The 23,854-nt window shown below is 44.8% G+C and overlaps 1 protein-coding gene across 1 annotated transcript in view; it reads right to left on the reverse strand.

Annotated features, from left to right (window-relative positions):
• The window catches only part of LOC143765217 (uncharacterized), a 59,557-nt gene that overhangs the window by 21,957 nt on the left and 13,746 nt on the right, over positions 1–23,854 (reverse strand). Inside the window, exons 3-4 of the mRNA XM_077251663.1 lie at positions 5,987–6,124; positions 5,202–5,345 (exon numbers count right to left, since the gene is read on the reverse strand). Coding sequence (XP_077107778.1) covers positions 5,202–5,345; positions 5,987–6,124 — 282 coding nt within the window. The remainder of the gene's footprint in view (positions 1–5,201; positions 5,346–5,986; positions 6,125–23,854) is intronic.

A 23,854-nucleotide genomic window follows, 5' to 3' on the forward strand; every position in this document is an offset into this window, starting at 1 on the left:
TCGGCGGGCGAAAATTTACGCGAGAAAAAAGCACAAGGTCTCATCACGGAGCAATCGGAACTTCTCTGCGACAAAACCGCCCCAGCTCCGATTTCAGAAGCGTCGACCTCAACCTGAAAAGGAAGAGCAACATCAGGCTGACGCAACACAGGGGCGGAAGAAAAGCGGCGCTTAAGCTCCCGAAAGGCCTCCACAGCAGCAGGGGACCAATCAGCAACATCAGCACCCTTCTTAGTCAAATCAGTCAATGGTTTAACAACATCAGAAAAACCAGCAATAAATCGACGATAAAAGTTAGCAAAGCCCAAAAATTTCTGAAGACTCTTAAGAGAAGAGGGTTGCGTCCAATCACAAATAGCCTGAACCTTGACAGGATCCATCTCGATGGAAGAGGGGGAAAAAATATATCCCAAAAAGGAAATCTTTTGAACCCCAAAAACGCACTTAGAACCCTTCACACACAAGGAATTAGACCGCAAAACCTGAAAAACCCTCCTGACCTGCTGGACATGAGAGTCCCAGTCATCCGAAAAAATCAAAATATCATCCAGATACACAATCATAAATTTATCCAAATAATCACGGAAAATGTCATGCATAAAGGACTGAAAGACTGAAGGGGCATTTGAAAGACCAAAAGGCATCACCAAATACTCAAAGTGGCCCTCGGGCGTATTAAATGCGGTTTTCCACTCATCCCCCTGCTTAATTCGCACCAAATTATACGCCCCACGGAGATCTATCTTAGAGAACCACTTGGCCCCCTTTATGCGAGCAAACAAATCAGTCAGCAGTGGCAACGGATATTGATATTTAACCGTGATTTTATTCAAAAGCCGATAATCAATACACGGCCTCAAAGAGCCATCTTTCTTAGCCACAAAGAAAAAACCGGCTCCTAAGGGAGATGACGAAGGACGAATATGTCCCTTTTCCAAGGACTCCTTTATATATTCTCGCACAGCAGCATGTTCAGGCACAGACAGATTAAATAAACGACCCTTAGGGTATTTACTACCCGGAATCAAATCTATGGCACAATCGCACTCCCGGTGCGGAGGTAATGAACCAAGCTTAGGTTCTTCAAAAACGTCACGATATTCAGTCAAGAATTCAGGAATCTCAGAGGGAATAGATGATGAAATGGAAACCACAGGTACGTCCCCATGCGTCCCCTTACATCCCCAGCTTAACACAGACATAGCTTTCCAGTCAAGGACTGGGTTATGAGATTGCAGCCATGGCAATCCAAGCACCAACACATCATGTAGGTTATACAGCACAAGAAAGCGAATAATCTCCTGATGATCCGGATTAATCCGCATAGTTACTTGTGTCCAGTATTGTGGTTTATTGCTAGCCAATGGGGTGGAGTCAATCCCCTTCAGGGGTATAGGAGTTTCAAGAGGCTCCAAATCATACCCACAGCGTTTGGCAAAGGACCAATCCATAAGACTCAAAGCGGCGCCAGAGTCGACATAGGCATCCGCGGTAATAGATGATAAAGAACAAATCAGGGTCACAGATAGAATAAACTTAGACTGTAAAGTGCCAATTGAAACAGACTTATCAAGCTTCTTAGTACGCTTAGAGCATGCTGATATAACATGAGTTGAATCACCGCAATAGAAGCACAACCCATTTTTTCGTCTAAAATTCTGCCGTTCACTTCTGGACAGAATTCTATCACATTGCATATTCTCTGGCGTCTTCTCAGTAGACACCGCCAAATGGTGCACAGGTTTGCGCTCCCGCAGACGCCTATCGATCTGGATAGCCATTGTCATGGACTCATTCAGACCCGCAGGCACAGGGAACCCCACCATAACATCCTTAATGGCATCAGAGAGACCCTCTCTGAAATTCGCCGCCAGGGCGCACTCATTCCACTGAGTAAGCACAGCCCATTTACGGAATTTCTGGCAGTATATTTCAGCTTCGTCTTGCCCCTGAGATAGGGACATCAAGGCCTTTTCCGCCTGAAGCTCTAACTGAGGTTCCTCATAAAGCAACCCCAAGGCCAGAAAAAACGCATCCACATTGAGCAACGCAGGATCCCCTGGAGCCAATGCAAAAGCCCAATCCTGAGGGTCGCCCCGGAGCAAGGAAATCACAATCCTGACCTGCTGAGCAGGATCTCCAGCAGAGCGAGATCTCAGGGACAAAAACAACTTGCAATTATTTTTGAAATTTTGAAAGCAAGATCTATTCCCCGAGAAAAATTCAGGCAAAGGAATTCTAGGTTCAGATATAGGAACATGAACAACAAAATCTTGTAAATTTTGAACTTTCGTGGTGAGATTATTCAAACCTGCAGCTAAACTCTGAATATCCATTTTAAACAGGTGAACACAGAGCCATTCCAGGATTAGAAGGAGAGAGAGAGAGAAAGGCTGCAATATAGGCAGACTTGCAAGAGATTCAATTACAAGCACACTCAGAACTGAAGGGAAAAAAAAAAAAAAAATCTTCAGCAGACTTCTCTTTTCTCTCCTTTCTCTGTCAATTAATTTAACCCTTTTGTGGCCGGTCAAACTGTTATGGTTCTCAATGGCAAGAGAACATAGCCCAGCAAACATAAGAACTAGCTCTTGGAAGGATGGAAACTAAACTGACCATGAACTAAACCTGCCGCACAACTAACAGTAGCCGGGTAGCGTTGCCTGCGTTTTATCCCTAGACGCCCAGCGCCGGCCGGAGGACTAACTAATCCTGGCAGAGGAAAATATAGTCCTGGCTCACCTCTAGAGAAATTTCCCCGAAAGGCAGACAGAGGCCCCCACATATATTGGCGGTGATTTTAGATGAAAATGACAAACGTAGTATGAAAATAGGTTTAGCAAAATTGAGGTCCGCTTACTAGATAGCAGAAGACAGAAAGGGCACTTTCATGGTCAGCTGAAAACCCTATCAAAACACCATCCTGAAATTACTTTAAGACTCTAATATTAACTCATAACATCAGAGTGGCAATTTCAGATCACAAGAGCTTTCCAGACACAGAAACGAAACTACAGCTGTGAACTGGAACAAAATGCAAAAACAAACGAGGACTAAAGTCCAACTTAGCTGGGAGTTGTCTAGCAGCAGGAACATGCACAGAAAGGCTTCTGATTACAATGTTGACCGGCATGGAAGTGACAGAGGAGCAAGGCTAAATAGCGACTCCCACATCCTGATGGAAACAGGTGAACAGAGGGGATGATGCACACCAGTTCAATTCCACCAGTGGCCACCGGGGGAGCCCAAAATCCAATTTCACAACACCTAACCCTAATTTAAGCCCCAACCCTAGCCACAACCCTAACCCTAACCACAACCCTAACTGTAGCCCTAACTCTAACTTTAGTCCCTAACCCTAACTTTAGCCCCAACCCTAACCCTAATGGGAAAAAGGAAATAAATACATTTTTAAAAATTTTATTATTTTTCCCTAACTAAGGGGGTGATGAAGAGGGGTTTGATTTACTTTTATAGCGGGTTTTTTAGCGGATTTTTATGATTGGCAGGTGTCACACACTAAAAGACGCTTTTTATTGCAAAAAATAGTTTTTGCGTCTCCACATTTTGAGAGCTATAATTTTTCCATATTTTGGTCCACAGAGTCATGTGTGGTCTTGTTTTTTGTGGGACGAGTTGACGTTTTTACTGGTACCATTTTCGAGCACGTGACATTTTTTGATCGCTTTTTATTCCGATTTTTGTGAGGTAGAATGAACAAAAAACAGCTATTCATGAATTTCTTTGGGGGGGGCGCTTATACCATTCCACGTTTGGTAAAACTGATAAAGCAGTTTCATTCTTTGGGTCAGTACAATTACACTGATACCTCATTTATAATCATTTTTTATGTTTTGGCGCTATAATACGATAAAAACTATTTTATATTAAAAAATAATTATTTTTGCATCGCTTTATTCTGAGGACTATAACTTTTTATTTTTTCGCTGATGATGCTGTATGGTAGCTCGTTTTTTGCAGGACAAGATGACGTTTTCAGCGGTACCATGGCTATTTATATCCGTCTTTTTGATCGCGTGTTATTCCACTTTTTGTTCGGCGGTATGATAATAAAGCGTCATTTTTTGCCTCGATTTTTTTTTTATGGTGTTCACTGAAGGGGTTAACTAGTGGGACAGTTTTATATGTCGGGTCGTTACGGACGTTGTGATACTAAATATGTGTACTTTTATTGTCTTTTTTTATTTAGATAGAGAAATATATTTATTGGAACAATATATATATATTTTTTTCTTTATTTAGGAATTTTTTATTTTCTTTACACATGTAAATATTATTTTTTTTAACTTTTTTACATTGCCCTGGGGGGGGCATCACATTATAGTGACAGATCGCTGATCTGACACTTTGCAATGCACTGTGTCAGATCAGCGATCACACAGGCACTGCAGGGAGGCTTCCCGGCACCTGCTCTGAGCAGGCGCTTGGAAACCAAGGACGTAGGAGACTCTCGGAGCAACGCGATCACATCGCGTTGCTCCGAGGGTCTCAGGGAAGCACGCAGGGAGCTCCCTCCCTGTGCGATGCTTTCCTATGCCGCCGGAACTCTGCGATCATCTTTGATTGCAGTGTGCCGGGGGCTAATGTGCCTGGAGCGGTCCGTGACCGCTCCTGGCACATAGTGCCGGATGTCAGCTGCGATAGTCAGCTGACACCCGGTCGTGATTTGCCGCGCTCCCCCCGTGAGTGTGGCCGATCGACTATGACGTACTATCCCGTCACTGGGAATTAAATCCCAGGTCACCTCAACGGGATAGTACATCATATGGGATAAAGGGGTTAAACATGCCCCATTTATGTTCAGTGTCACCAGTTACCATGACATGGTCCCAGTCTCAACGATTAAGCTCTTCCCTTAATTTGATGAAATCAGCTTTCCTAAAGTTCCAGGTTTTTGCATTTCCCCTTTGTAATACATTGAAACTTAACATATTACGGTTGCTGCATCCCAAATGCTCCCGGACATGTAGATCAGGATCAGATCCAGCAAACTATCTACCCTGGTTGGTTCATCTACCAACTGACCAAATGAGAGAGGTAATTGTCATTTTCCTAATTAAAACCCTGTGAGATTATACTTGTTGCAAATGTTTTCAAATTATGAAAATGTTAGTTGCCGTTGAAAAGCAGGTTTTCATTAAACCTATTAGCCTTAATAATGAAAATTTAGCAATATTTACCGTCTGAAGGCTTCTGGCATCTTTTTGCACAACCATATGGGCAACACTTTTCAGCCTCCGGACACCCAGCGTCATTAACACAAAAATCGCGCTGTGCCACTATACACTGTGCCAATTTTTCCATTTGACAGAAACCTTTTTTCTCTTAAAAAATAAAACAGCTAAAAATCAGAATCAACATTAGAAAGAAAAATTACAATAATGCAATGATGCAATGATACAATGAACTAATAGTTGCAGTTGAGATGGTGTTTTAAAATGTATGGGCACTTTCTCTAGTACGAGGATCTAATGCTACCAATTTGCATTAAAAACAACTTACTCCAACACTTGTCAGCTGCGTATATTGCCCCCCTGTATTTATAGCCATGGGCACATATATCCCATATAAAACAGCCACTACTGAGTGAGCAATGATCAAAAAGAAAAAATAATGACCAGTGTCAGACTGGGGTGAAGAGTACCCACCGGTAACAGTGACTCTGGTGGTCCATTGTTTAGCTGCATGCAAATATTACATTACCCTCATTCATAAATTTACCTGTGCTCCTATATAATAATACACTGGGTAGTTTGTTAAATGAGTGATGACATACTGCCTTTGTCTGTACAAAGTGAATTATTATATCGTGCCATCCACTGCTCATATATTGGGGTAAGGGACCCACTCCAGCACAGCGGCCTACCGGGAGATTCACCAATTCCCCTGTGGGCAGTCCGAGTCTAATCATAACAGTATATGAAATGAAAACTAAAATATGGTGTATATAGATATAATAACTTACCTGCTATCGAGGGCAGACAGTTAAATCCAGAGCTACTAAAGCAACACTTAACTCCAGTAGCACACTCACTGTCAGAAGTGCACATATCATTACGTTGGGCAGAACTGGTGGAACTTGCAGGGCATGGACCACACCTATCTGTATAGAAATAGTGAAAATATACTAATTAAATTACATTTTGCAAAAAAAAACCACACAAACAAAACCTCATATGTAGTTAAACTAATTGATCAAAATGGAGTAATAAAGAAAAAGAGCACAGTTTTTGCCCCAAAGGGCATATGTACAAAAAAGTCAAGTAAAAATTAATCCAGAAGAACTCCTACTTTATCAACTTGTTAAGGGCTGTCCCACACGTCCAGATAATTCCGGTACCGGAATAAATCGGTACCGGAGTTATCCGTGTCCGTGTGCCTGGGAACTCACGGAGGCCATACCTGCGGCACACGTGTGCCGCCCGTATGGCGAGTGGGTACCACACGGAGCGTGTGGTACCCACTCTGCATCATGCTGAAGCCGCGATTCATATCCTCTCTGCAGTAGCGTTTGCTGCAGAGAAAATATGAATTATAGTGTTTAAAATAAAGATCTATGTGTCCGCCGCCCCCCCACCCCCTGTGCGCCCCCCCGCTGGTCAGAAAATACTTACCCGGGTCCCCCGTCGGCTGTCGCTCCTTCCTGGTCTGGCCGCGGCTTCTAGTGTATGCGGTCACGTGGGCCCGATCATTTACAGTCATGAATATGTGGCTCCACCTCCCATAGGGGCGGAGCCGACTATTCATGATTGTAAATGATCGGCCCCACGTGACCGCATACAGTAAGCCGCGGCCAGACCAGGAAGGAGCGAGGGAGCGGGTAAGTATTTTCTGACCAGCGGGGGGGCGCACAGGGGGTGGGGGGGCGGCGGACACCTAAATCTTTATTTTTAACACTATTCTTCATATTTTCTCTATAGCAAACGCTGCTACAGGGAAGATATGAATACCGGCTTCAGCACCATGTGGGGGGGACAGCGCTTACTGTAGCGCTGTCTCCTGCACGCACACGGACCCCAGACGGAGAATGTCCGTGTGAGGTCCGTGTTTTACGCGGACCCATTGACTCTATTGGGTCCGTGTAAAACGTGCGCTCCCACGAACACTGACATGTCTCCGTGTTTGGCACACGGAGACACGGTCCGCAAAAAATCAATGACATCTGCACAGATGCATTGATTTTTATGGGTCTACGTGTGTCAGTGTCTCTGGTACGTGAGGAAACTGTCACCTCACGTACCGGAGCCACTGACGTGTGAAACCGGCCTAAAGGGGTATGATCCCCATTTACTATTTTACTTCTATATACTGTAGATGGATAATTATGTTAAACCTTAGCTTTTTTAAGGGACCTTATTCCGGATCGCAGTTTTAAACCGGCGGTCAGAAATAAGTGAATAGCACCCCGCGTGTGCATAAATCCCACAGGTGACAGCTGTACATGACAGCAGTATACGAGTACCACAGTGCATGAGACCAACGAGCAAAGTAAAAAATATACATGTCCCACAGTCAGACTAAGTGAAAAAGTAAAAAAAACTACGGTACATAAGTTTTTACATGAGTAAAAAAAAAAAGTAAAAAAAAACACCAAAAAAAGTACAAAAATCGCAAAAATAAATAAAAAACATGCACATAACTGATATCACTGCATCCAGAATGACCTGTTCTGTAAAACTAGTATGTTATTTATTCTGTGCGGAGAACACAGTAAAGAATAATATGCCAAAAATGTCACTTTTTCATCATACTGATAAACAAAACATTTTTTAAAAAGTGGTCAAAGGACATATTTTTTAAAAAAATTGGTAAAAATGAAATAACAAATCGTCCCTCAAAAAGGAGCCCTAATATGGCTCATTCAGCAAAAAAAAAAGAAAAAAAAAGTTGCAGCTTTCAAGATGTGATGATGATGCAAAAGCAAATCAATTTTTGTAAAATATCGTTTTTAGAGTTTAAAAGTGGCAAAGCATTAAAAAATATAAACCTGGCATTGCTGTAACTGTACTGACCTGAAGAATAAATTGGTCTTATCACTTTTACTGCATAGTGAACCGTGCAAAAAAATAAAAAATAAGTACAGGAAATTATTGAATTGCAGGGTTTTGCTCATTCTGCGTCCAACAAATGTGAATAAAAGAGATCATAAAACATTATGTTCCCCAAAATGGTACCAAAAAATCTCTAACTTATCATGCAAAAAATAACCCTTCATACAGCTCTGTTTGCCAAAAAATAAAACAGTTAAAAGTCTCAGAATATGATGACGAAAAAACTATTTTTATAAAAAGGCATTTTTACTTTGTGATAGCAGCAAAACAAAACAAAATATATAAATCGGTATTGCTGTAATTGTACCGACCCAAAGAATAAAGTCGTCTCACATTTATCCTGTGCTCTCCGTTGAGCGCTTACCTCAGGGTTTTTGTGTAAATTCCTAAAAATGAAACCCCTGACTGAACCCATTCACTTACAAGGCACATTGAGTCACTTTGGACTCCATCTGGTCATTGTTCCTGTGGTGTCCCATCATTTTAGGCGTCTTTTTAGTGCACCAGTGGTGGCGACCACAGTTCTGTGAACGCCTAAAAAGATGGATAGCACCAGATCAGACCCCAAATGGAGATCAAAGTGTCTTAATCTGCCTCTTGGTGGGTGGTTCTGTTGGATGTTTAGTCTGAATCACATTTTTGTGAGATTTATACAGAAACCTTGACGTAAGTGCTCAGAGTAGAACGCTAGAATGTGATCTAGCCTAATACTGCAAGCGATCAAAAATAGGTCTTTTTCAAGCATTAAATGAAGGCTTGAAAAAGACCTATGGCTGATCAAAACTTTGCTTCTATGGCAGAATATATGGAATCTTGAAGTTTTTTTTCACCTGAATTGGTCGTAGTCCCTTCCTTTTATTGAATTTTTTTCTAAGTGGACTATTTGGATCTTGTTTGACGGTACATGTGGCAGATATGGGGTTAATCTGTGTGCCGTTTGTAATTGTCCAATATTGGAGTGCTGCGAACCACCTTCATTTCTTTGGAAGTGAGGATATAACAATATTTTGTCCCTGCAGCTGAACTTCTAACTAGAAAGCTACAGTACATATATTTAAAATGGGATTTACCTGCAGATTAACACTATGGCTGCAGGTAATTCATTTTTTTCACTGGTTCCATGTAATATGTTGTTTCATTTATATTGCTTTGTACTGATCCAAAGTTCTAGCTTGTATTGCAGCCCAGAGCTCAATTTACAGTTTTGAACTTTCCAGATTAGAGTGAACTGGTCACTTAAAAAAAATGCTATTAGCCTGCAGATATAGAGTTAATCTCCAGGTTAAAAGCGTTCTGAACCTGCCCAGTGCGCACACTTAGACCCCCACTGCCTGGAGGAAATTAACTTTATTCCTCCCTGTATAATTTCGGTTTCAGTTACGGGGCGGCACCGGTTCAGTCACCGCTCAGTGTATAGAGAGCGGCGACTGTAACCACACCGCTGACACTGACTGACAGCCAGCCCTAATGCTAAGCTGCTGTCAGTCAGTGCTGGAAGCGCGGTTACAGCTGCTGCTCTCTATACACTGAGTGGAGACTGAACCTGTGCCACCTCCGCAAGCAATAACTGAAGCCAGAATGCTGCCAGGAGGAATAAAGATCTAAGTGCCGATGCTAGGTGTAGCGCCCCCACCGCCGCAGGGCCGAGGGGTACCCGGTACCGGGCCTCTGAGTCTCTGCTCTGGGGTTGTCATGGTGGCTAGACCCGGTCCGTGACCCTGCTGAGGGGTGTACAGTGATAGATGTAGATGGTGGTAGTGGTGCGGTGTAGTGCCGGTCGCAGTAAATAACGAGGACACCAGGTTGCAGTCTCTTTACCTCTTTACTGAAGGTCTCTGGGTCCTCAGTCCGGAATACGGTTCACCAGGCTGCGCAAGTCCGGCCGGTCCGATGGCACCTCCAGAGTTCTCTTTGCAGGTGGAAATCTGTGCCTTCCTGCTAGCGATATGTGTTGTGGTCCTGCCCTGCTGAGCTTACGGGATAGTCCCCACAACTGTTGTGTCTGTTTCTCGTGTTCCCTCACAACAACTCGATTAGATGATCTTCTGCTAATCTTCCGTCCCTCCCAGGTGTTATGGTTGGGACGCACCCGTATGACGGGTAGGCTCGGAGCTCTTCCGGGACCCTAGAGTCGCCCCTCTCCACAGGTTGCCCCCTATGTCTGCGTAGGTGATTTAGGTGAGACAGCCCGCCTGTGACTGACTGTCCTGCCGTTGGTTTGAAGTATTGCCTGGAGCTATATATAGAAATACTTCCTCGTCGTTCCGGCCGCCGGTTGTGCGCCTCAGTAGGATGTTGCCTCGGTCTTACAGCACGACTCCTACTGGTATTCTCCTTGTTGCTTTGATCTCGTTTTCTCACTCAGCACAATAAATCTCGCTTCTTATCCTTTCTTAGGGCACCGCCGCTATGCTGAGCAGGCACGGTCCCGTGACGTTCTTCCTCGTTGCCAGGCCTCTGTCAGGGTCCCAAACCTGACAGGGACCCTACCGAATCTTCCCCCACAACACCCTCTGCCACAAGGTGTTGCCTGGTTCCAACCCAGTCAGCTTTCTGATCTAACTTCCTGCCTGACCCCCAGTTTACCCACACGGTGAGGAGTGGCCTAATAAATAGCACCCTTAGCTCCCCCTGGAGGCCCGACTGTGAAATGTATTGGTGTATGTGATACCTGGTCAGATGAACTCCTTCAGTGCCATCAGACGTACCATAGCCCCCCTTAGCGGCGGAGCCACAGTACTGCAACAACCAGGACTCTGGGGCGCTGCACTAGGCATGTTCAGAACGTTACTAACCTGCAGATTAACCCCATATCTGCAGGTTAATAGCAGTTTTCCATGTGACAGGTTCCCTATAAAATCCTGGGAGATCTAATGAAGCATGGAGAATTAAAATGCAGCGCTGAAGTCTAATTCAGGATCATGCAAAGAATTATTGCAAGATACGAGTTTGTCAATTTATTATCAAAATAAACTGTAAAATTGAGTCTTAAGGTGAACTTCCTTTTCTTAAAAAATCTCAGGTATTTCTTAGGCTGGTTTCACACTTGCGCTTCGATCTGCAGGGGTAGGGTTAGGGTTAGGGTTAGGATCCCTAGGGTTAGGGGTGGGGTTAGGGGTAGGGTTAGGGGTAGGGTTTGGATCCCTAGGGTTAGGGGTGGGGTTAGGGTTAGGGGTAGGGTTAGGATCCCTAGGGTTAGGGGTGGGGTTAAGGGTAGGGTTAGGGGTAGGGTTAGGGTTAGGATCCCTAGGGTTAGGGGTGGGGTTAGGGGTAGGGTTAGGGGTAGGGTTAGGGTTTGGATCCCTTTATCACCTTGATGGTGGGGGGTGGCTTAGCAGTGTGTATTCTTGTTTTTTTCTACAAAAACGCATGCGTTTTTAACGCAAACAAACGCATGTGCTTAAAAACGCATGTGTTTACATAGACAGCAATACGTTTTTTTGCCGCAAAAAAACGCATGCGTTGTTTTGTGGCAAAAAAACGCCTCTAGAAATTACTACATGTTGCATTTCTGCAATCAAACGCAAGCAGATAAAAAATGCATGCATTGACAAACGCGGCAAATTGCATGCACAAAAAAACGCATGCGTTTTTAATGTTAAACATAGGCAAAAAAAAAATGCATGCGTTTTTTTGGGCAAAAACGCTGCAGATCAAAACGCAAGTGTGAAACCAGCCTTAGATATACAGTGCTCCGCATTAATGAGTACACACACAAAAATTATTAAAAAACCTTTAGCTTCCACCAGAAGTACCATTTTGTATGGGATATTATATTATAAAATACTCCCACAAAAGTGGGCCTTTAAATGCAAACAAGATTTGCTACTTTACACACCCAAAAAATATTCAAAACCATGTTGCAAAAATGAGTACACTCCAATGAAAGTCTTAGTAACAAGCTACATTTTAGACTATAAAATTCTAATTATGTTACGCACTTGTTCCGGATCCGTGCTTTGCTCCCCTCACCCCAATCTGCCAAACTCTGTGGTGCTCCACATCAGGCATTGTAGATGGCCCAGCGTTCTCCAATGTTAGCATCAGCCCAGATCTATAAGGCTTACTGAGACGAGACACACCCTTGTGTCTTGGTATTGCAATTGCAATAAGACTTCTGTGTTAGTGGACATTGGCTTGCTACACACCTGTACAGCCTGCCTGCAGTTTCCTGACATTCTACATCAGCCTGCAACTTCCGCCTGCGGTTTCTTGATTTTCTACGCCTACCTGCGGTTTCTTGACATTCACTGCCTGCCTATGGTTTCCTGACGTTCTCCGACTGCCTGCGGTTTCCTGACAGCCTCCGACTGCCTGCGGTTTCCTGACAGCCTCTGCCTGCGGTTTCCTGAGGTCCTACACATGCCTGCGGTTTCTTGACAATCTAAGACTGCCTATGGTTTCCTGAAGTCCTCCGCCTGCCTGCGGTTTCCTGATGTCCGCCTCCTGACTACGGTTTCTTGAAATTCTATGCCTACTTGCGGTTTCCTTGTATCCTCTAAATGTATGCAGTTTCCTGACATACTTCGAGAGGCCCACGGTTTACACCACCTGCCTGTGGTTTACTTAAATCCTCAATTTGCCTTTGTTTTCCTGACATTACTGTCTGCCTGTGGATTCCTGACATCCTCAGGCTGCATGTAGTTCCTCTGTTTCTTGGCTATCCATATCTGGTATGCCCCTCCTATCTGCTGCCCTGACGCCCGTGGTCCGTGTACCCACCCAGACCTTGGACTTGGAGGATCCACCTCACTTAGTGAGTCTAACAAATTTGCAAGAATTCAACCGCAGGTAAGTCAAAATATTCATTAAACAGGTGTTCAGCAGACAGCTAATGACCTAAACAGAAGCGCCTCCTGATGATAAGGGTTGAAGAAAATCAACAAGGAAGATCACTGCCATTAGCCAAGGAAGATTAAAAGTAATTCAGTATCCAAGTATATCTCCTGATCTAAACCCAACTGAAATACCTATGGGGAATTCTGAAGAGATTAGTTGAACATGAATCTCTATCCAGCATCCAGGATCTTAAAGTGGTCGTTCTGAATGGAAAAAGATGTTGAAATATGTCACCAACTTGTTCATTACATGCCTAGAAGACTTGGTGTTGTTCTTAAAAATCATGGAGGTCATACAAAATATTAGATGTAGTAGTTTTGATGTGGGGTGTATTTGTAACACCCCAGGTAACCGGTTGTTAAAGTGATGTTGCCTTCCTTTCGGGAGGGTGATGTCATGCCTGGAGGCAAGGAGGATTCCCTTTAACAGGTAGTACACCTACATGTAACACATTCTGATTCCAGGCCAGAAGGGGGAGCTCTGAACCCGGTTTCAGGGGAGCTTCCCCCAGATATATTTTGGCTTGGAGGAGGAGTTAGGCAGATTGTAGCAGATGTTGGAGGAGAGAGAAGTGTGAGCAGAGAGTGGGGCCATGCAGCCACGTGTGGTGCTGTAGCTCCAGGACAGAAGAGAACCAGACGGGTTGCATTGATAGCAAGTGTCAGAAAGGAGAAGCAAAGGAGAACAAAGGAGTTTGGAGGGGAACTGTGATTGGGCAGCCTCTGAGCTGAAGTGCCATAGCCATTATCAACGTCCAAAGGTGAAACTGAAGGCTGGCAATAAGATCCTTGGTACTTACCCCTATGGGGGTTGTAATGTTTATCAGTTTATGATCGCATGGGACTGTGTTTCTATCGCTACAGTACCTTTTCCGATAAAATCAAAATTTTATTTTAATTGCAGGTCAAGGAATCTTGTCTATGCGATTATTTGTGACTGCTCAAAATTATATGTGGGCCAAACAACTCAAGAGTTAAGGAGGAGAAGTCAACAACACATTTCCAACATTTCAACAGCAAAGCAGGATCGGGCAAAAGGAAACACAATAACTTCAGTGGCGGCACATTTTTTGGAGATGCATAAAAGTAGCACTAGGGGTCTGAGAAACATGGGACTGGAATGCATTAAAGTCAATATCAGGGGTGGCAATGTCACAAACCAATTATTGAGGTGTGAATCCAAATGGATATATGAGCTACGAAGTCTTGCACCTGTTGGATTGAATGAAGAACTCCTGTTCTCAGGCTACTACAAGTAACTTTAACCGATGCCTTGGAAGTTATTCCTCCTCCTTTCTCTCTCCTTCTCCCTCCTTTCGTTTCTGGACTAGATTTGAGACTTTATTTGAAATCACTGTAATTCTTAATTGTGACACCAGTATCTACTATACTTGGTGGTTTTTGGACATCTTAAACCTCGCCATGGGCAGGGCCGTATTTAGAGTACCTGCTGCCCTAGGCACTTTTAGTGCTGCCTCCCCCATTGGTGAGTATGACACTATCTGCATAGACTTTTGGCAAGAATCGCTGATGTGAAAGTCGCCTTTTGCAGCAGATCGGGCAGTTTTTCTGCATCTGCTGTGTAACGGATCACTTACGGCAACACTGCGTTTGGTTTCATTCATTCCCTATGGGATTTGTGGTACTTGCTGTGATCTGGGAAATGCGGTACCATACCTCCCAACTTTTGAAGAAGGGAAAAAGGTCTAAAGGTTGTGCCGTGCGCCGCGGCAAAGTTTAGGCCACGCCTCTGACCACACCCATTTCACAACTAATCACACCCGTATCCACGTCCCAACCACACCCATTTAGCACTTCTGATCACACTGTTTCATATACAATTTGTAAATGAAACAGTGTGATCAGAAGTGCTATTAAAACCCCAAAAAATATAGCTACGCAGTGCTCCATACTGTATAATGGCCACACATGATGCTCAATACTGTATAATGGCCACACATGATGCTCAATACTGTATAATGACCCCACATGATGATCAATACTGTATAATGGCCACACATGATGCTCCATACTTTATAATGGCCACACATGATGCTCCATACTGTATAAGGGCCACACATGATGCTCAATACTGTATAATGGCCACACATGATGCTCCATACTGTATAATGACCCCACATGATGCTCAATACTGTATAATGCCCCCCTCCCATCTTGTATGCATAGCTCATCTCCCTCCCATCCCATATGCATGGCTCATATCCCCCCCTCCTCCTGTATGCATGGCCCATAATTCCCCCCCTGTATGCATGGCTCATAATCCCCCCCCCCCTGTATGCATGGCTGATGGCTCATATTCCCCCCATATACATAGCTGATGGCTCATATTCCCCCATATGCATGGCTCATAATTCCCCCCCCATATGCATGGCCGATGGCTCATATTCCCCCTTATGCATGGCTCATAATTCCCCTCCCCGTATGCATGGCTGATGGCTCATACAGGTCCTTCTCAAAAAATTAGCATATAGTGTAAAACTTCATTATTTACCATAATGTAATGATTACAATTAAACTTTCATATATTATAGATTCATTATCCACCAACTGAAATTTGTCAGGTCTTTTATTGTTTTAATACTGATGATTTTGGCATACAACTCCTGATAACCCAAAAAACCTGTCTCAATAAATTAGCATATTTCACCCGTCCAATCAAATAAAAGTGTTTTTTAATAACAAACAAAAAAACCATCAAATAATAATGTTCAGTTATGCACTCAATACTTGGTCGGGAATCCTTTGGCAGAAATGACTGCTTCAATGCGGCGTGGCATGGAGGCAATCAGCCTGTGACACTGCTGAGATGTTATGGAGGCCCAGGATGCTTCAATAGCGGCCTTAAGCTCATCCAGAGTGTTGGGTCTTGCGTCTCTCAACTTTCTCTTCACAATATCCCACAGATTCTCTATGGGGTTCAGGTCAGGAGAGTTGGCAGGCCAATTGAGCACAGTAATACCATGGTCAGTAAACCATTTACCAGTGGTTTTGGCACTGTGAGCAGGTGCCAGGTCGTGCTGAAAAATGAAATCTTCATCTCCATAAAGCATTTCAGCCGATGGAAGCATGAAGTGCTCCAAAATCTCCTGATAGCTAGCTGCATTGACCCTGCCCTTGATGAAACACAGTGGACCAACACCAGCAGCTGACATGGCACCCCACACCATCACTGACTGTGGGTATTTGACACTGGACTTCAGGCATTTTGGCATTTCCTTCTCCCCAGTCTTCCTCCAGACTCTGGCACCTTGATTTCCGAATGACATGCAAAATTTGCTTTCATCAGAAAAAAGTACTTGGGACCACTTAGCAACAGTCCAGTGCTGCTTCTCTGTAGCCCAGGTCAGGCGCTTCTGCCGCTGTTTATGGTTCAAAAGTGGCTTTACCTGGGGAATGCGGCACCTGTAGCCCATTTCCTGCACGCTCCTGTGCACGGTGGCTTTGGATGTTTCCACACCAGACTCAGTCCACTGCTTCCTCAGGTTCCCCAAGGTCTGGAATCGGTCCTTCTCCACAATCTTCCTCAGGGTCCGGTCACCTCTTCTCGTTGTACAGCGTTTTCTGCCACATTGTTTCCTTCTAACAGACTTACCATTGAGGTGCCTTGATACAGCACTCTGGGAACAGCCTATTTGTTGAGAAATTTCTTTCTGGGTCTTACCCTCTTGCTTGAGGGTGTCAATGATGGCCTTCTTGACATCTGTCAGGTCGCTAGTCTTACCCATGATGGGGGTTTTGAGTAATGAACCAGGCAGGGAGTTTTTAAAAGCCTCAGGTATCTTTAGCATGTGTTTAGAGTTAATTAGTTGATTCAGAAGATTAGGGTAATAGGTCGTTTAGAGAACCTTTTCTTGATATGCTAATTTATTGAGACAGGTTTTTTGGGTTATCAGGAGTTGTATGCCAAAATCATCAGTATTAAAACAATAAAAGACCTGACAAATTTCAGTTGGTGGATAATGAATCTATAATATATGAAAGTTTAATTGTAATCATTACATTATGGTAAATAATGAAATTTTACACTATATGCTAATTTTTTGAGAAGGACCTGTATATTCCCCCCGTATCATGCATGGCTCGTAATTCCCCCCCCGTATGCATGGCTGATGGCTCATATTCCCCGTATGCATGGCTCATAATTCCCCCCCCATATGCATGGCCGATGGCTCATATTCCCCCTTATGCATGGCTCATAATTCCCCCCCCCCGTATGCATGGCTGATGGCTCATATATTCCCCCCGTATCATGCATGGCTCGTAATTCCCCCCCGTATGCATGGCTGATGGCTCATATTCCCCGTATGCATGGCTCATAATTCCCCCCCCCCTGTATGCATGGCTGATGGCTCATATATTCCCCCGTATGCACGGCTCATAATTCCCCCCCCCATATGCATGGCTGATGGCTCATAATTTCCCCCCCCATATGCATGGCTGATGGCTCATAATTCCCCCCCCCATATGCATGGCTGATGGCTCATAATTCCCCCCCCATATGCATGGCTGATGGCTCATAATTCCCCCCCCCCCCATATGCATGGCTGATGGCTCATAATTCGCCCCCCATATGCTGACATGATCCCTCTGGCTCTGTCCCGCCGCCCGCAGCGCCATCTTCCTGAGTGAGCGGTCAGGTGGTACCGCTCATTAAAGGTCATGAATATGCGCATATTCATGACCTTTAATGATGGTACCACCTGACCGCTCACTCAGGACGCGCTACAGACGCTGAGACCAGGCATCGCTGGAGCAGGGTGAGTATCGTCTCCAAGGAGGGCGGCTGGGACTCGGAGGCGGGGGGTGGGAGGCGGGAGGTGGGGGGGCGGGGCGGTCGATCACGTTTGTGACCTGGGACTTTAAAAAAAAACAAAAAAAAAACCCCTTGCTTAGGTGCCGCCCCCCGCAATGTCGCCGCCCTAGGCACGTGCCCTCGAGTGCCTAGTGGCAAATACGGCCCTGGCCATGGGTATTGTTTAATTTATGGGGTATGGATCATGTATCTCTGAACTACTAACAATAATTTGTTTTGAGTTAGGTTGCCTAGGTTTTGACTTGATTGATTATTTGGGAAGTTGATTGGTACCCAATATAAAAAAGTGGTCACATTTGACCATTTGGAAACATATACCCTCCCCTTTGTTTGGAACAGTGTATTTAATGGGTATTTGAAGTTATCAACAATGTATAAGACAATCAACGTCTGTATGAGATGATATATTTTGACAATTATTGGATCTGAATATTTAATCAGGCAATAATAATAATAAGTGTCAATGCATTTCTATTATACTTTACATCGGTCTCTCATATGTGTTGCTAATTTGGAGGGATTGGATATTTTTGTGGATATGGAACTGTAATAAGAATAGGCCTTGACAAATAGTGGGTGCACACTCACTTGAGTCTTGACAAGCCGATTGGTACCCAATATAAAAGGGTGGTCCTAGTTGACGTCCATGATGCCAACTTGAATTCGTGCAACCTCGTTATTATATAACTAAATGTCAAATTGCGTAATATGTCTCTCGTGATAATTATATGCAAATGAAGTTAATAATAAATGAGTTAAGTTTTAATAATATCTTGTTTTTGTGGGTGCTTATAGATTCCACATCCCTTCCCTGTATCTTTTTCTTTTCTTTTTCTTTTGTCTTTTTTATACCATGGGAGCATGTCCATCGGGTATTCTGAATGAATGTTGAGGAAAATGGTTAATCTGCCTGCTAATTAATCTTTATTTGCCAGATATCTTTATTGCTAAGGCATTAAGGTTTACTTGTTGTCTATTTAAGATACCAGGGGTAGTCTTTGGCTGCCCTTTGGTACACTGAACATAGATTATATTTATATTGGGTACCAAGTATCTGGTGTCTGGAACTAAAGGCTTCAAACTTTTTTCCCAGTGTAAATGGACGGTTCTCGGTAATGACTACCGGCATTCTACTTCGAACATAATGATTTGGGATATGTGACTGAGAGGTCTCAGGTGGTGACCCGAACCCATGCTTTCTTTCTTCCCTCCATTGTTTTGGGTGCAATATGTACATTTTTGTGGTTTTAAATGGTTTTAATTGTTGTAGCGTGTGGTTTACGGACATTAATAAAATTTTGTGACTTTACATGTTGATCCCTGCGTATATGCATGTCTCCTTTTCTCTTTTTTTCACACGAAGTGCAGGAACCGGGCACTGGGAGCCCGAGGCTGTGTAGTACTTCACATCCCACAGCAGTACCGGAGGGCAGAAGACTTTATGTAGTCTGTCCGCACCCCCACCCAAAGGTGCAGCAGTACACACAGCTTGGGTCGTGAAAGAGACACTGTAAAAAGGCTCACATTGCCCACCATATGGGTACTGTCCCAGGATAGGAGTGAGAGGACCCTGTAAGGGATCCGCAGGCAGCAAGGACCTCGCATAAAAGTGCGAGAAGGAAGGCTTACAAACCTCACCTGGGAGAGGGATCCATCATTGCCTCCAGGCCGACCGGACCACACCAACACCTGTTGCTGGTACCATGGACTGTGGCTGTCTACATCAGTAAACCAGGTAAAGAGACTGCAATCCCGTGTCCTCCGTTTATTTTCAGCACCACACCACCCTTGCAACACACACTGGGAGCCCTGGGGACCTAGGTTCACCGGTGGGAAGCAATACCATCCTTGCTGCAGTACTATCACCCCCCAGAGGACCCCTTTAAGCAGCATCAGTGCCGTAATAAACATTTTCTATTTTACAAACTTTATTCAAACCCCTATAAAGACCGTCTCTTTTACTTGGGTGCCCACAGACCGGATCACCGCCACCGTGACACATCCCATTAACTACCACCGGTACCGAGTGCCCCACGGCCCTGACGGGCGTTCCAACTTGGCGTCACGAACAGGATGGACCGACCCATTGAAGTGGGTCCTGTGAGCCATGAACTGTATTGAAATGTTTAATGGCCGCCAATGTTGCACCACTAGGCGGATAAAGGATGGAGAAGATGTGCTGTCATGGTGGAACCCATGGATGGGAGGGAAATCTGGACCCACCCACTACAGAGACTTTGATGCACACAAAACATGTCCGTCAGGAGGACGGATCCGCCCCCCGAAGATGGCCAGTGGGAAAGTGGAGCAGAGCACCCACGAAAGGAAGAGAAGGAAGAAGACACGGAAACGCGTGGCCACAGCATGGCTGCACGCTACCCAGTGGATGCAATGGTGGACAGCAGTGGAGAGCCACAGGAACCTGCTGACAAAGGAGTGGATGTCCTCGGTCAGCCAGGAGAAACGACGGACCAGATGACAACCTTGTATCCTGAGCTTCTCGTGCAGAGAAGGAGGAGCTGACCCGACAACTCCTGCGGACCCAGATGGCAGCGGTGACCGCATGGAAAGAGACCCTGATCAAAAGAGTGAAAACTGTCAAGCAACAAACCTTACCACCAGAGTTCTCAGCCCCAGCAGAGCCGGAAAGAGAGGCACTGCTGAAGAAGATGGCGGCGCCGATGAAAGACCTGGAGCCCACACCCTTAGCCCCAGCGGAGCCGGAAAGAGAGACGCTGCTGGAGGAGACAACGACATTGCAGCAATAGGCCCTGCAACCAGCGCACCTGCCCCAGCGGAGGCGGAGAAGGACACCAGCACCAGAGAGACAGGTATGCAAACTGCCTTGGTAGCTGAGGAAACCCTGGTGGGACTCTTAGAATCCCCGCCAACCGTAACGCCTGATCAGGTAGTTACAACCGTAACCTGGGACCGCATGACAGACCTGGGGAGTATACTTACAGACCCGCTGGTACCTGAACCCTTGCCCCTAAGAGCATGCAGGCAAGAAGAAGCCATATACTGGAGACACCCGAAGTCAGACCTTATGGGGTTCCCAGAAGAGGCCCAAGCAGCAGCTAACCGCGTAGAGATGGTAGAAAACGAGGAATACTGCCGGCAGCAGATCTTAAAACTTGTCGCAGAGGATAAAGAGAGCAGAGCTAAATGGGAAGCAATGGAGGAATGTAAAAATACTGGCTAAAGCCCGGTCCCGCAAAACTAAACCCGTGGATAGAGAGCCAATAAGAAAAGGAACTGTGGTCACCTTTAACCTGGATAGAGGATGGGGGTTTATTAGAGAACATGGAGAAACTACAGAACTGTTTGTCAACCGCAGAGACGTGGAGTCACACCTCTTAAAGGGACACCCTGACCATGACATATACCCAGGAGATAAAATAACCTTTACCCGGCACAATGGTGAAAGTGGATAATATGCCCTGCACGTAAAAAGGTGCACAGAAGAGCGTGCCAATACCAGTGTAGCCATTGAGAGTAGGGTGCATACCCAGGATACACAAACCCCAGTTGCTGGACTGTTTTCAGTTGAGTTACTAGTTGTGACATTTGCAAAAGAACTTCCCCAGTCAGGAAGCAGTGGACACCAGGATCTACCTTGGAAAAAGAAATAAGTAAATGGGGATACAGAGTTACCTGGTTTAAAAATGTTGATTATGTTTATTAATGTTTATTGAAGTTAACAGGACAGTAGGGTAATGAACGGTGAATACCTGAAAACTTTTCCCTGTATATAGTTGGCACCTCTTTAGGTGCCCCTTATTGGTTTTACAACGCACCGGTGGCGTGTGTGGAACCCTAGTTGTTTAAAGACCCAAAGAAAAACTGTCTGGCGTGGCTGAAGACCAGGTCTGGATGTTATGCCTTGTAGCCCGCCCATAGCCTATGTTGGGGTATATGACGGGTCCCCCGCATCATTGCTGTTATTGGTGCACAAGGACACCCTATGTTAAAATGTTTGCATTTTTCATTTGTTTGCACTTTTTGTAAATTTGTTATGTAACGTTCAAGCCAAGAACCTCCCATAAAGGGAAGCAGAAGTTTAATACCTGTTTAACCTGTTGATATGAATATCCAAAAATGTTTGCATTATTCTTGACCTGTTATTGTTGTTTTTCTTTTCCCAGTTCGGGAGTGTAACACCCCAGGTAACCTGTTGTTACAGTGATGTTGCCTTCCTTTTGGGAGGGTGATGTCATGCCTGAAGGTAAGGAGGATTCCCTTTAACAGGTAGTACACCTACATGCAACACATTCTGATTCCAGGCCAGAAGGGGGAGCTCTGAACCCGGTTTTGGGGGAACTTCCCCCAGATATAGATATATTCTGTCTTACAGAAGGAGTTAGGCAGATTGTAGCAGACGTTGGAGGAGAGAGGAGTGTGAGCAGTGAGTGGGGCCATGCAGCCACGTGTGGAGCTGTAGCTCCGGGACAGAAGAGAACCAGACGGGTAGCATTGATAGCAAGTGTCAGAGGGGAGAAGCAAAGGAGAACAAAGGAGTTCGGAGGGGAACTGTGATTGGGCACCCTCTGAGCTGAAGTGCAGGAACCGGGCACCGGGAGCCCGAGGCTGTGTAGTACTTCACGTCCCACAGCAGTACCGGAGGGCAGAAGACTTTAAGTAGTCTGTCTGCACCCACATCCGAAGGTGCAGCAGTACACAGAGCCCGGGTCGTGATAGATACCCAGTAAAAAGCCTTGCATTGCCCACCATATGGGTACTGTTCCAGGACAGGAGAGAGAGGACCTTGTAAGGGAGCTGCAGGCAGCAAGGACCTCGCATAATAGCACGAAAAGGAAGGCTTACAAACCTCACCTGGGAGAGGGATCTATCATTGCCTCCAGGCCGACCAGACCACACCAACACCTGTTTATGGTACCATGGGCTGTGACTGTCTAGATCAGTAAACTAGGTAAAGAGGCTTCAACCCCGTGTCCTCTGTTTACTTTCAGCACCACACCATCCTTGCCAAACACATCGGTAGCCCTGGGGACCTAGGTTCACCTGTGGGAAGCGATACCATCTTTGCTGTAGTACTATCACCCCCGAGAGGACTCCTTTAAGCAGCGTCGGTCACCCTGACCGAGTACCACAGGTGGCATAATGAACATTTCCTATTTTACAAACTTTATTCAAACCCCTTTAAAGACCGTATCTTTTACTTGGGTGCCCAGGGCCACGGACCGGGTCACCGCCAGCGTGACACATCCTTTTAAGTACCAGACCCGAGTACCCCACGGCCCTGGCGGGCGTTCCATATTCACTTTTGCATCAACCAATTTGAGTGAAACTGAAGATTTTTTTGTAAAAGTTAATTTATTAGCCTTACTTTCATGTTATAGGTTAAAATAGTTTCTATGAAACCCAATCTTATCAAAATTTTGAAAATCGTTCTTGTGTTCAGTGAGATATTTATTAAAATCTTATTTTTCAAAGGGGTGTACTCATTTATGCTGAGCACTGTATTTATCCATGTTCTTACTTGTTAACAATCACATTTTGTGCTAGCATACATTTTAAGAAAAAAAATAGTTTTTCACATATGCCAAATCCAGTTTGAGTTTCATCAGTGTTTTGGATATGAGGTTCATCATTGTTTGGTCACTATGTCAGTTTTGCCATCAGTGTTTAATTAGAATTTTTTTTTCAAATGAATGAAAAAAATAATCTTGGACAGCACATGGATTATACACTAGTGATGAGCGAATATGCTAGTTACTTGCACAAACACAAGTACATGTGGGGGTTGCCTGGTCCCCACATGTACTTATGCTGGCTAACAGATGTAAATCATTCAGCTGCGACAAGAAAAACTAAATCTCCGAGCACTAAAAAAAATACTCGGAGGACCCCCGAGCCTGCTCGAGAAATCTCGAGTAACGAGTATATTCGCTCATCACTATTGTACACTGATGCCATTTGTGTGCTGTGCCAGATTTTCATTGACCTATTGACTTGTATGGGTAACTTTTATAGGTGACTTGGATCAACTATGGACATGTCTCTGTGGCATCTCAGGAGTCTGGGTACCACAGTGGTATTGCCTTCCGTTCGGGGAGGGTGATGCCATGCCTGGAAGCGAGGAGGATCCC

This window comes from Ranitomeya variabilis, chromosome 4 (genome assembly GCF_051348905.1).
Source record: "Ranitomeya variabilis isolate aRanVar5 chromosome 4, aRanVar5.hap1, whole genome shotgun sequence".
NCBI lineage: Eukaryota > Metazoa > Chordata > Amphibia > Anura > Dendrobatidae > Ranitomeya > Ranitomeya variabilis.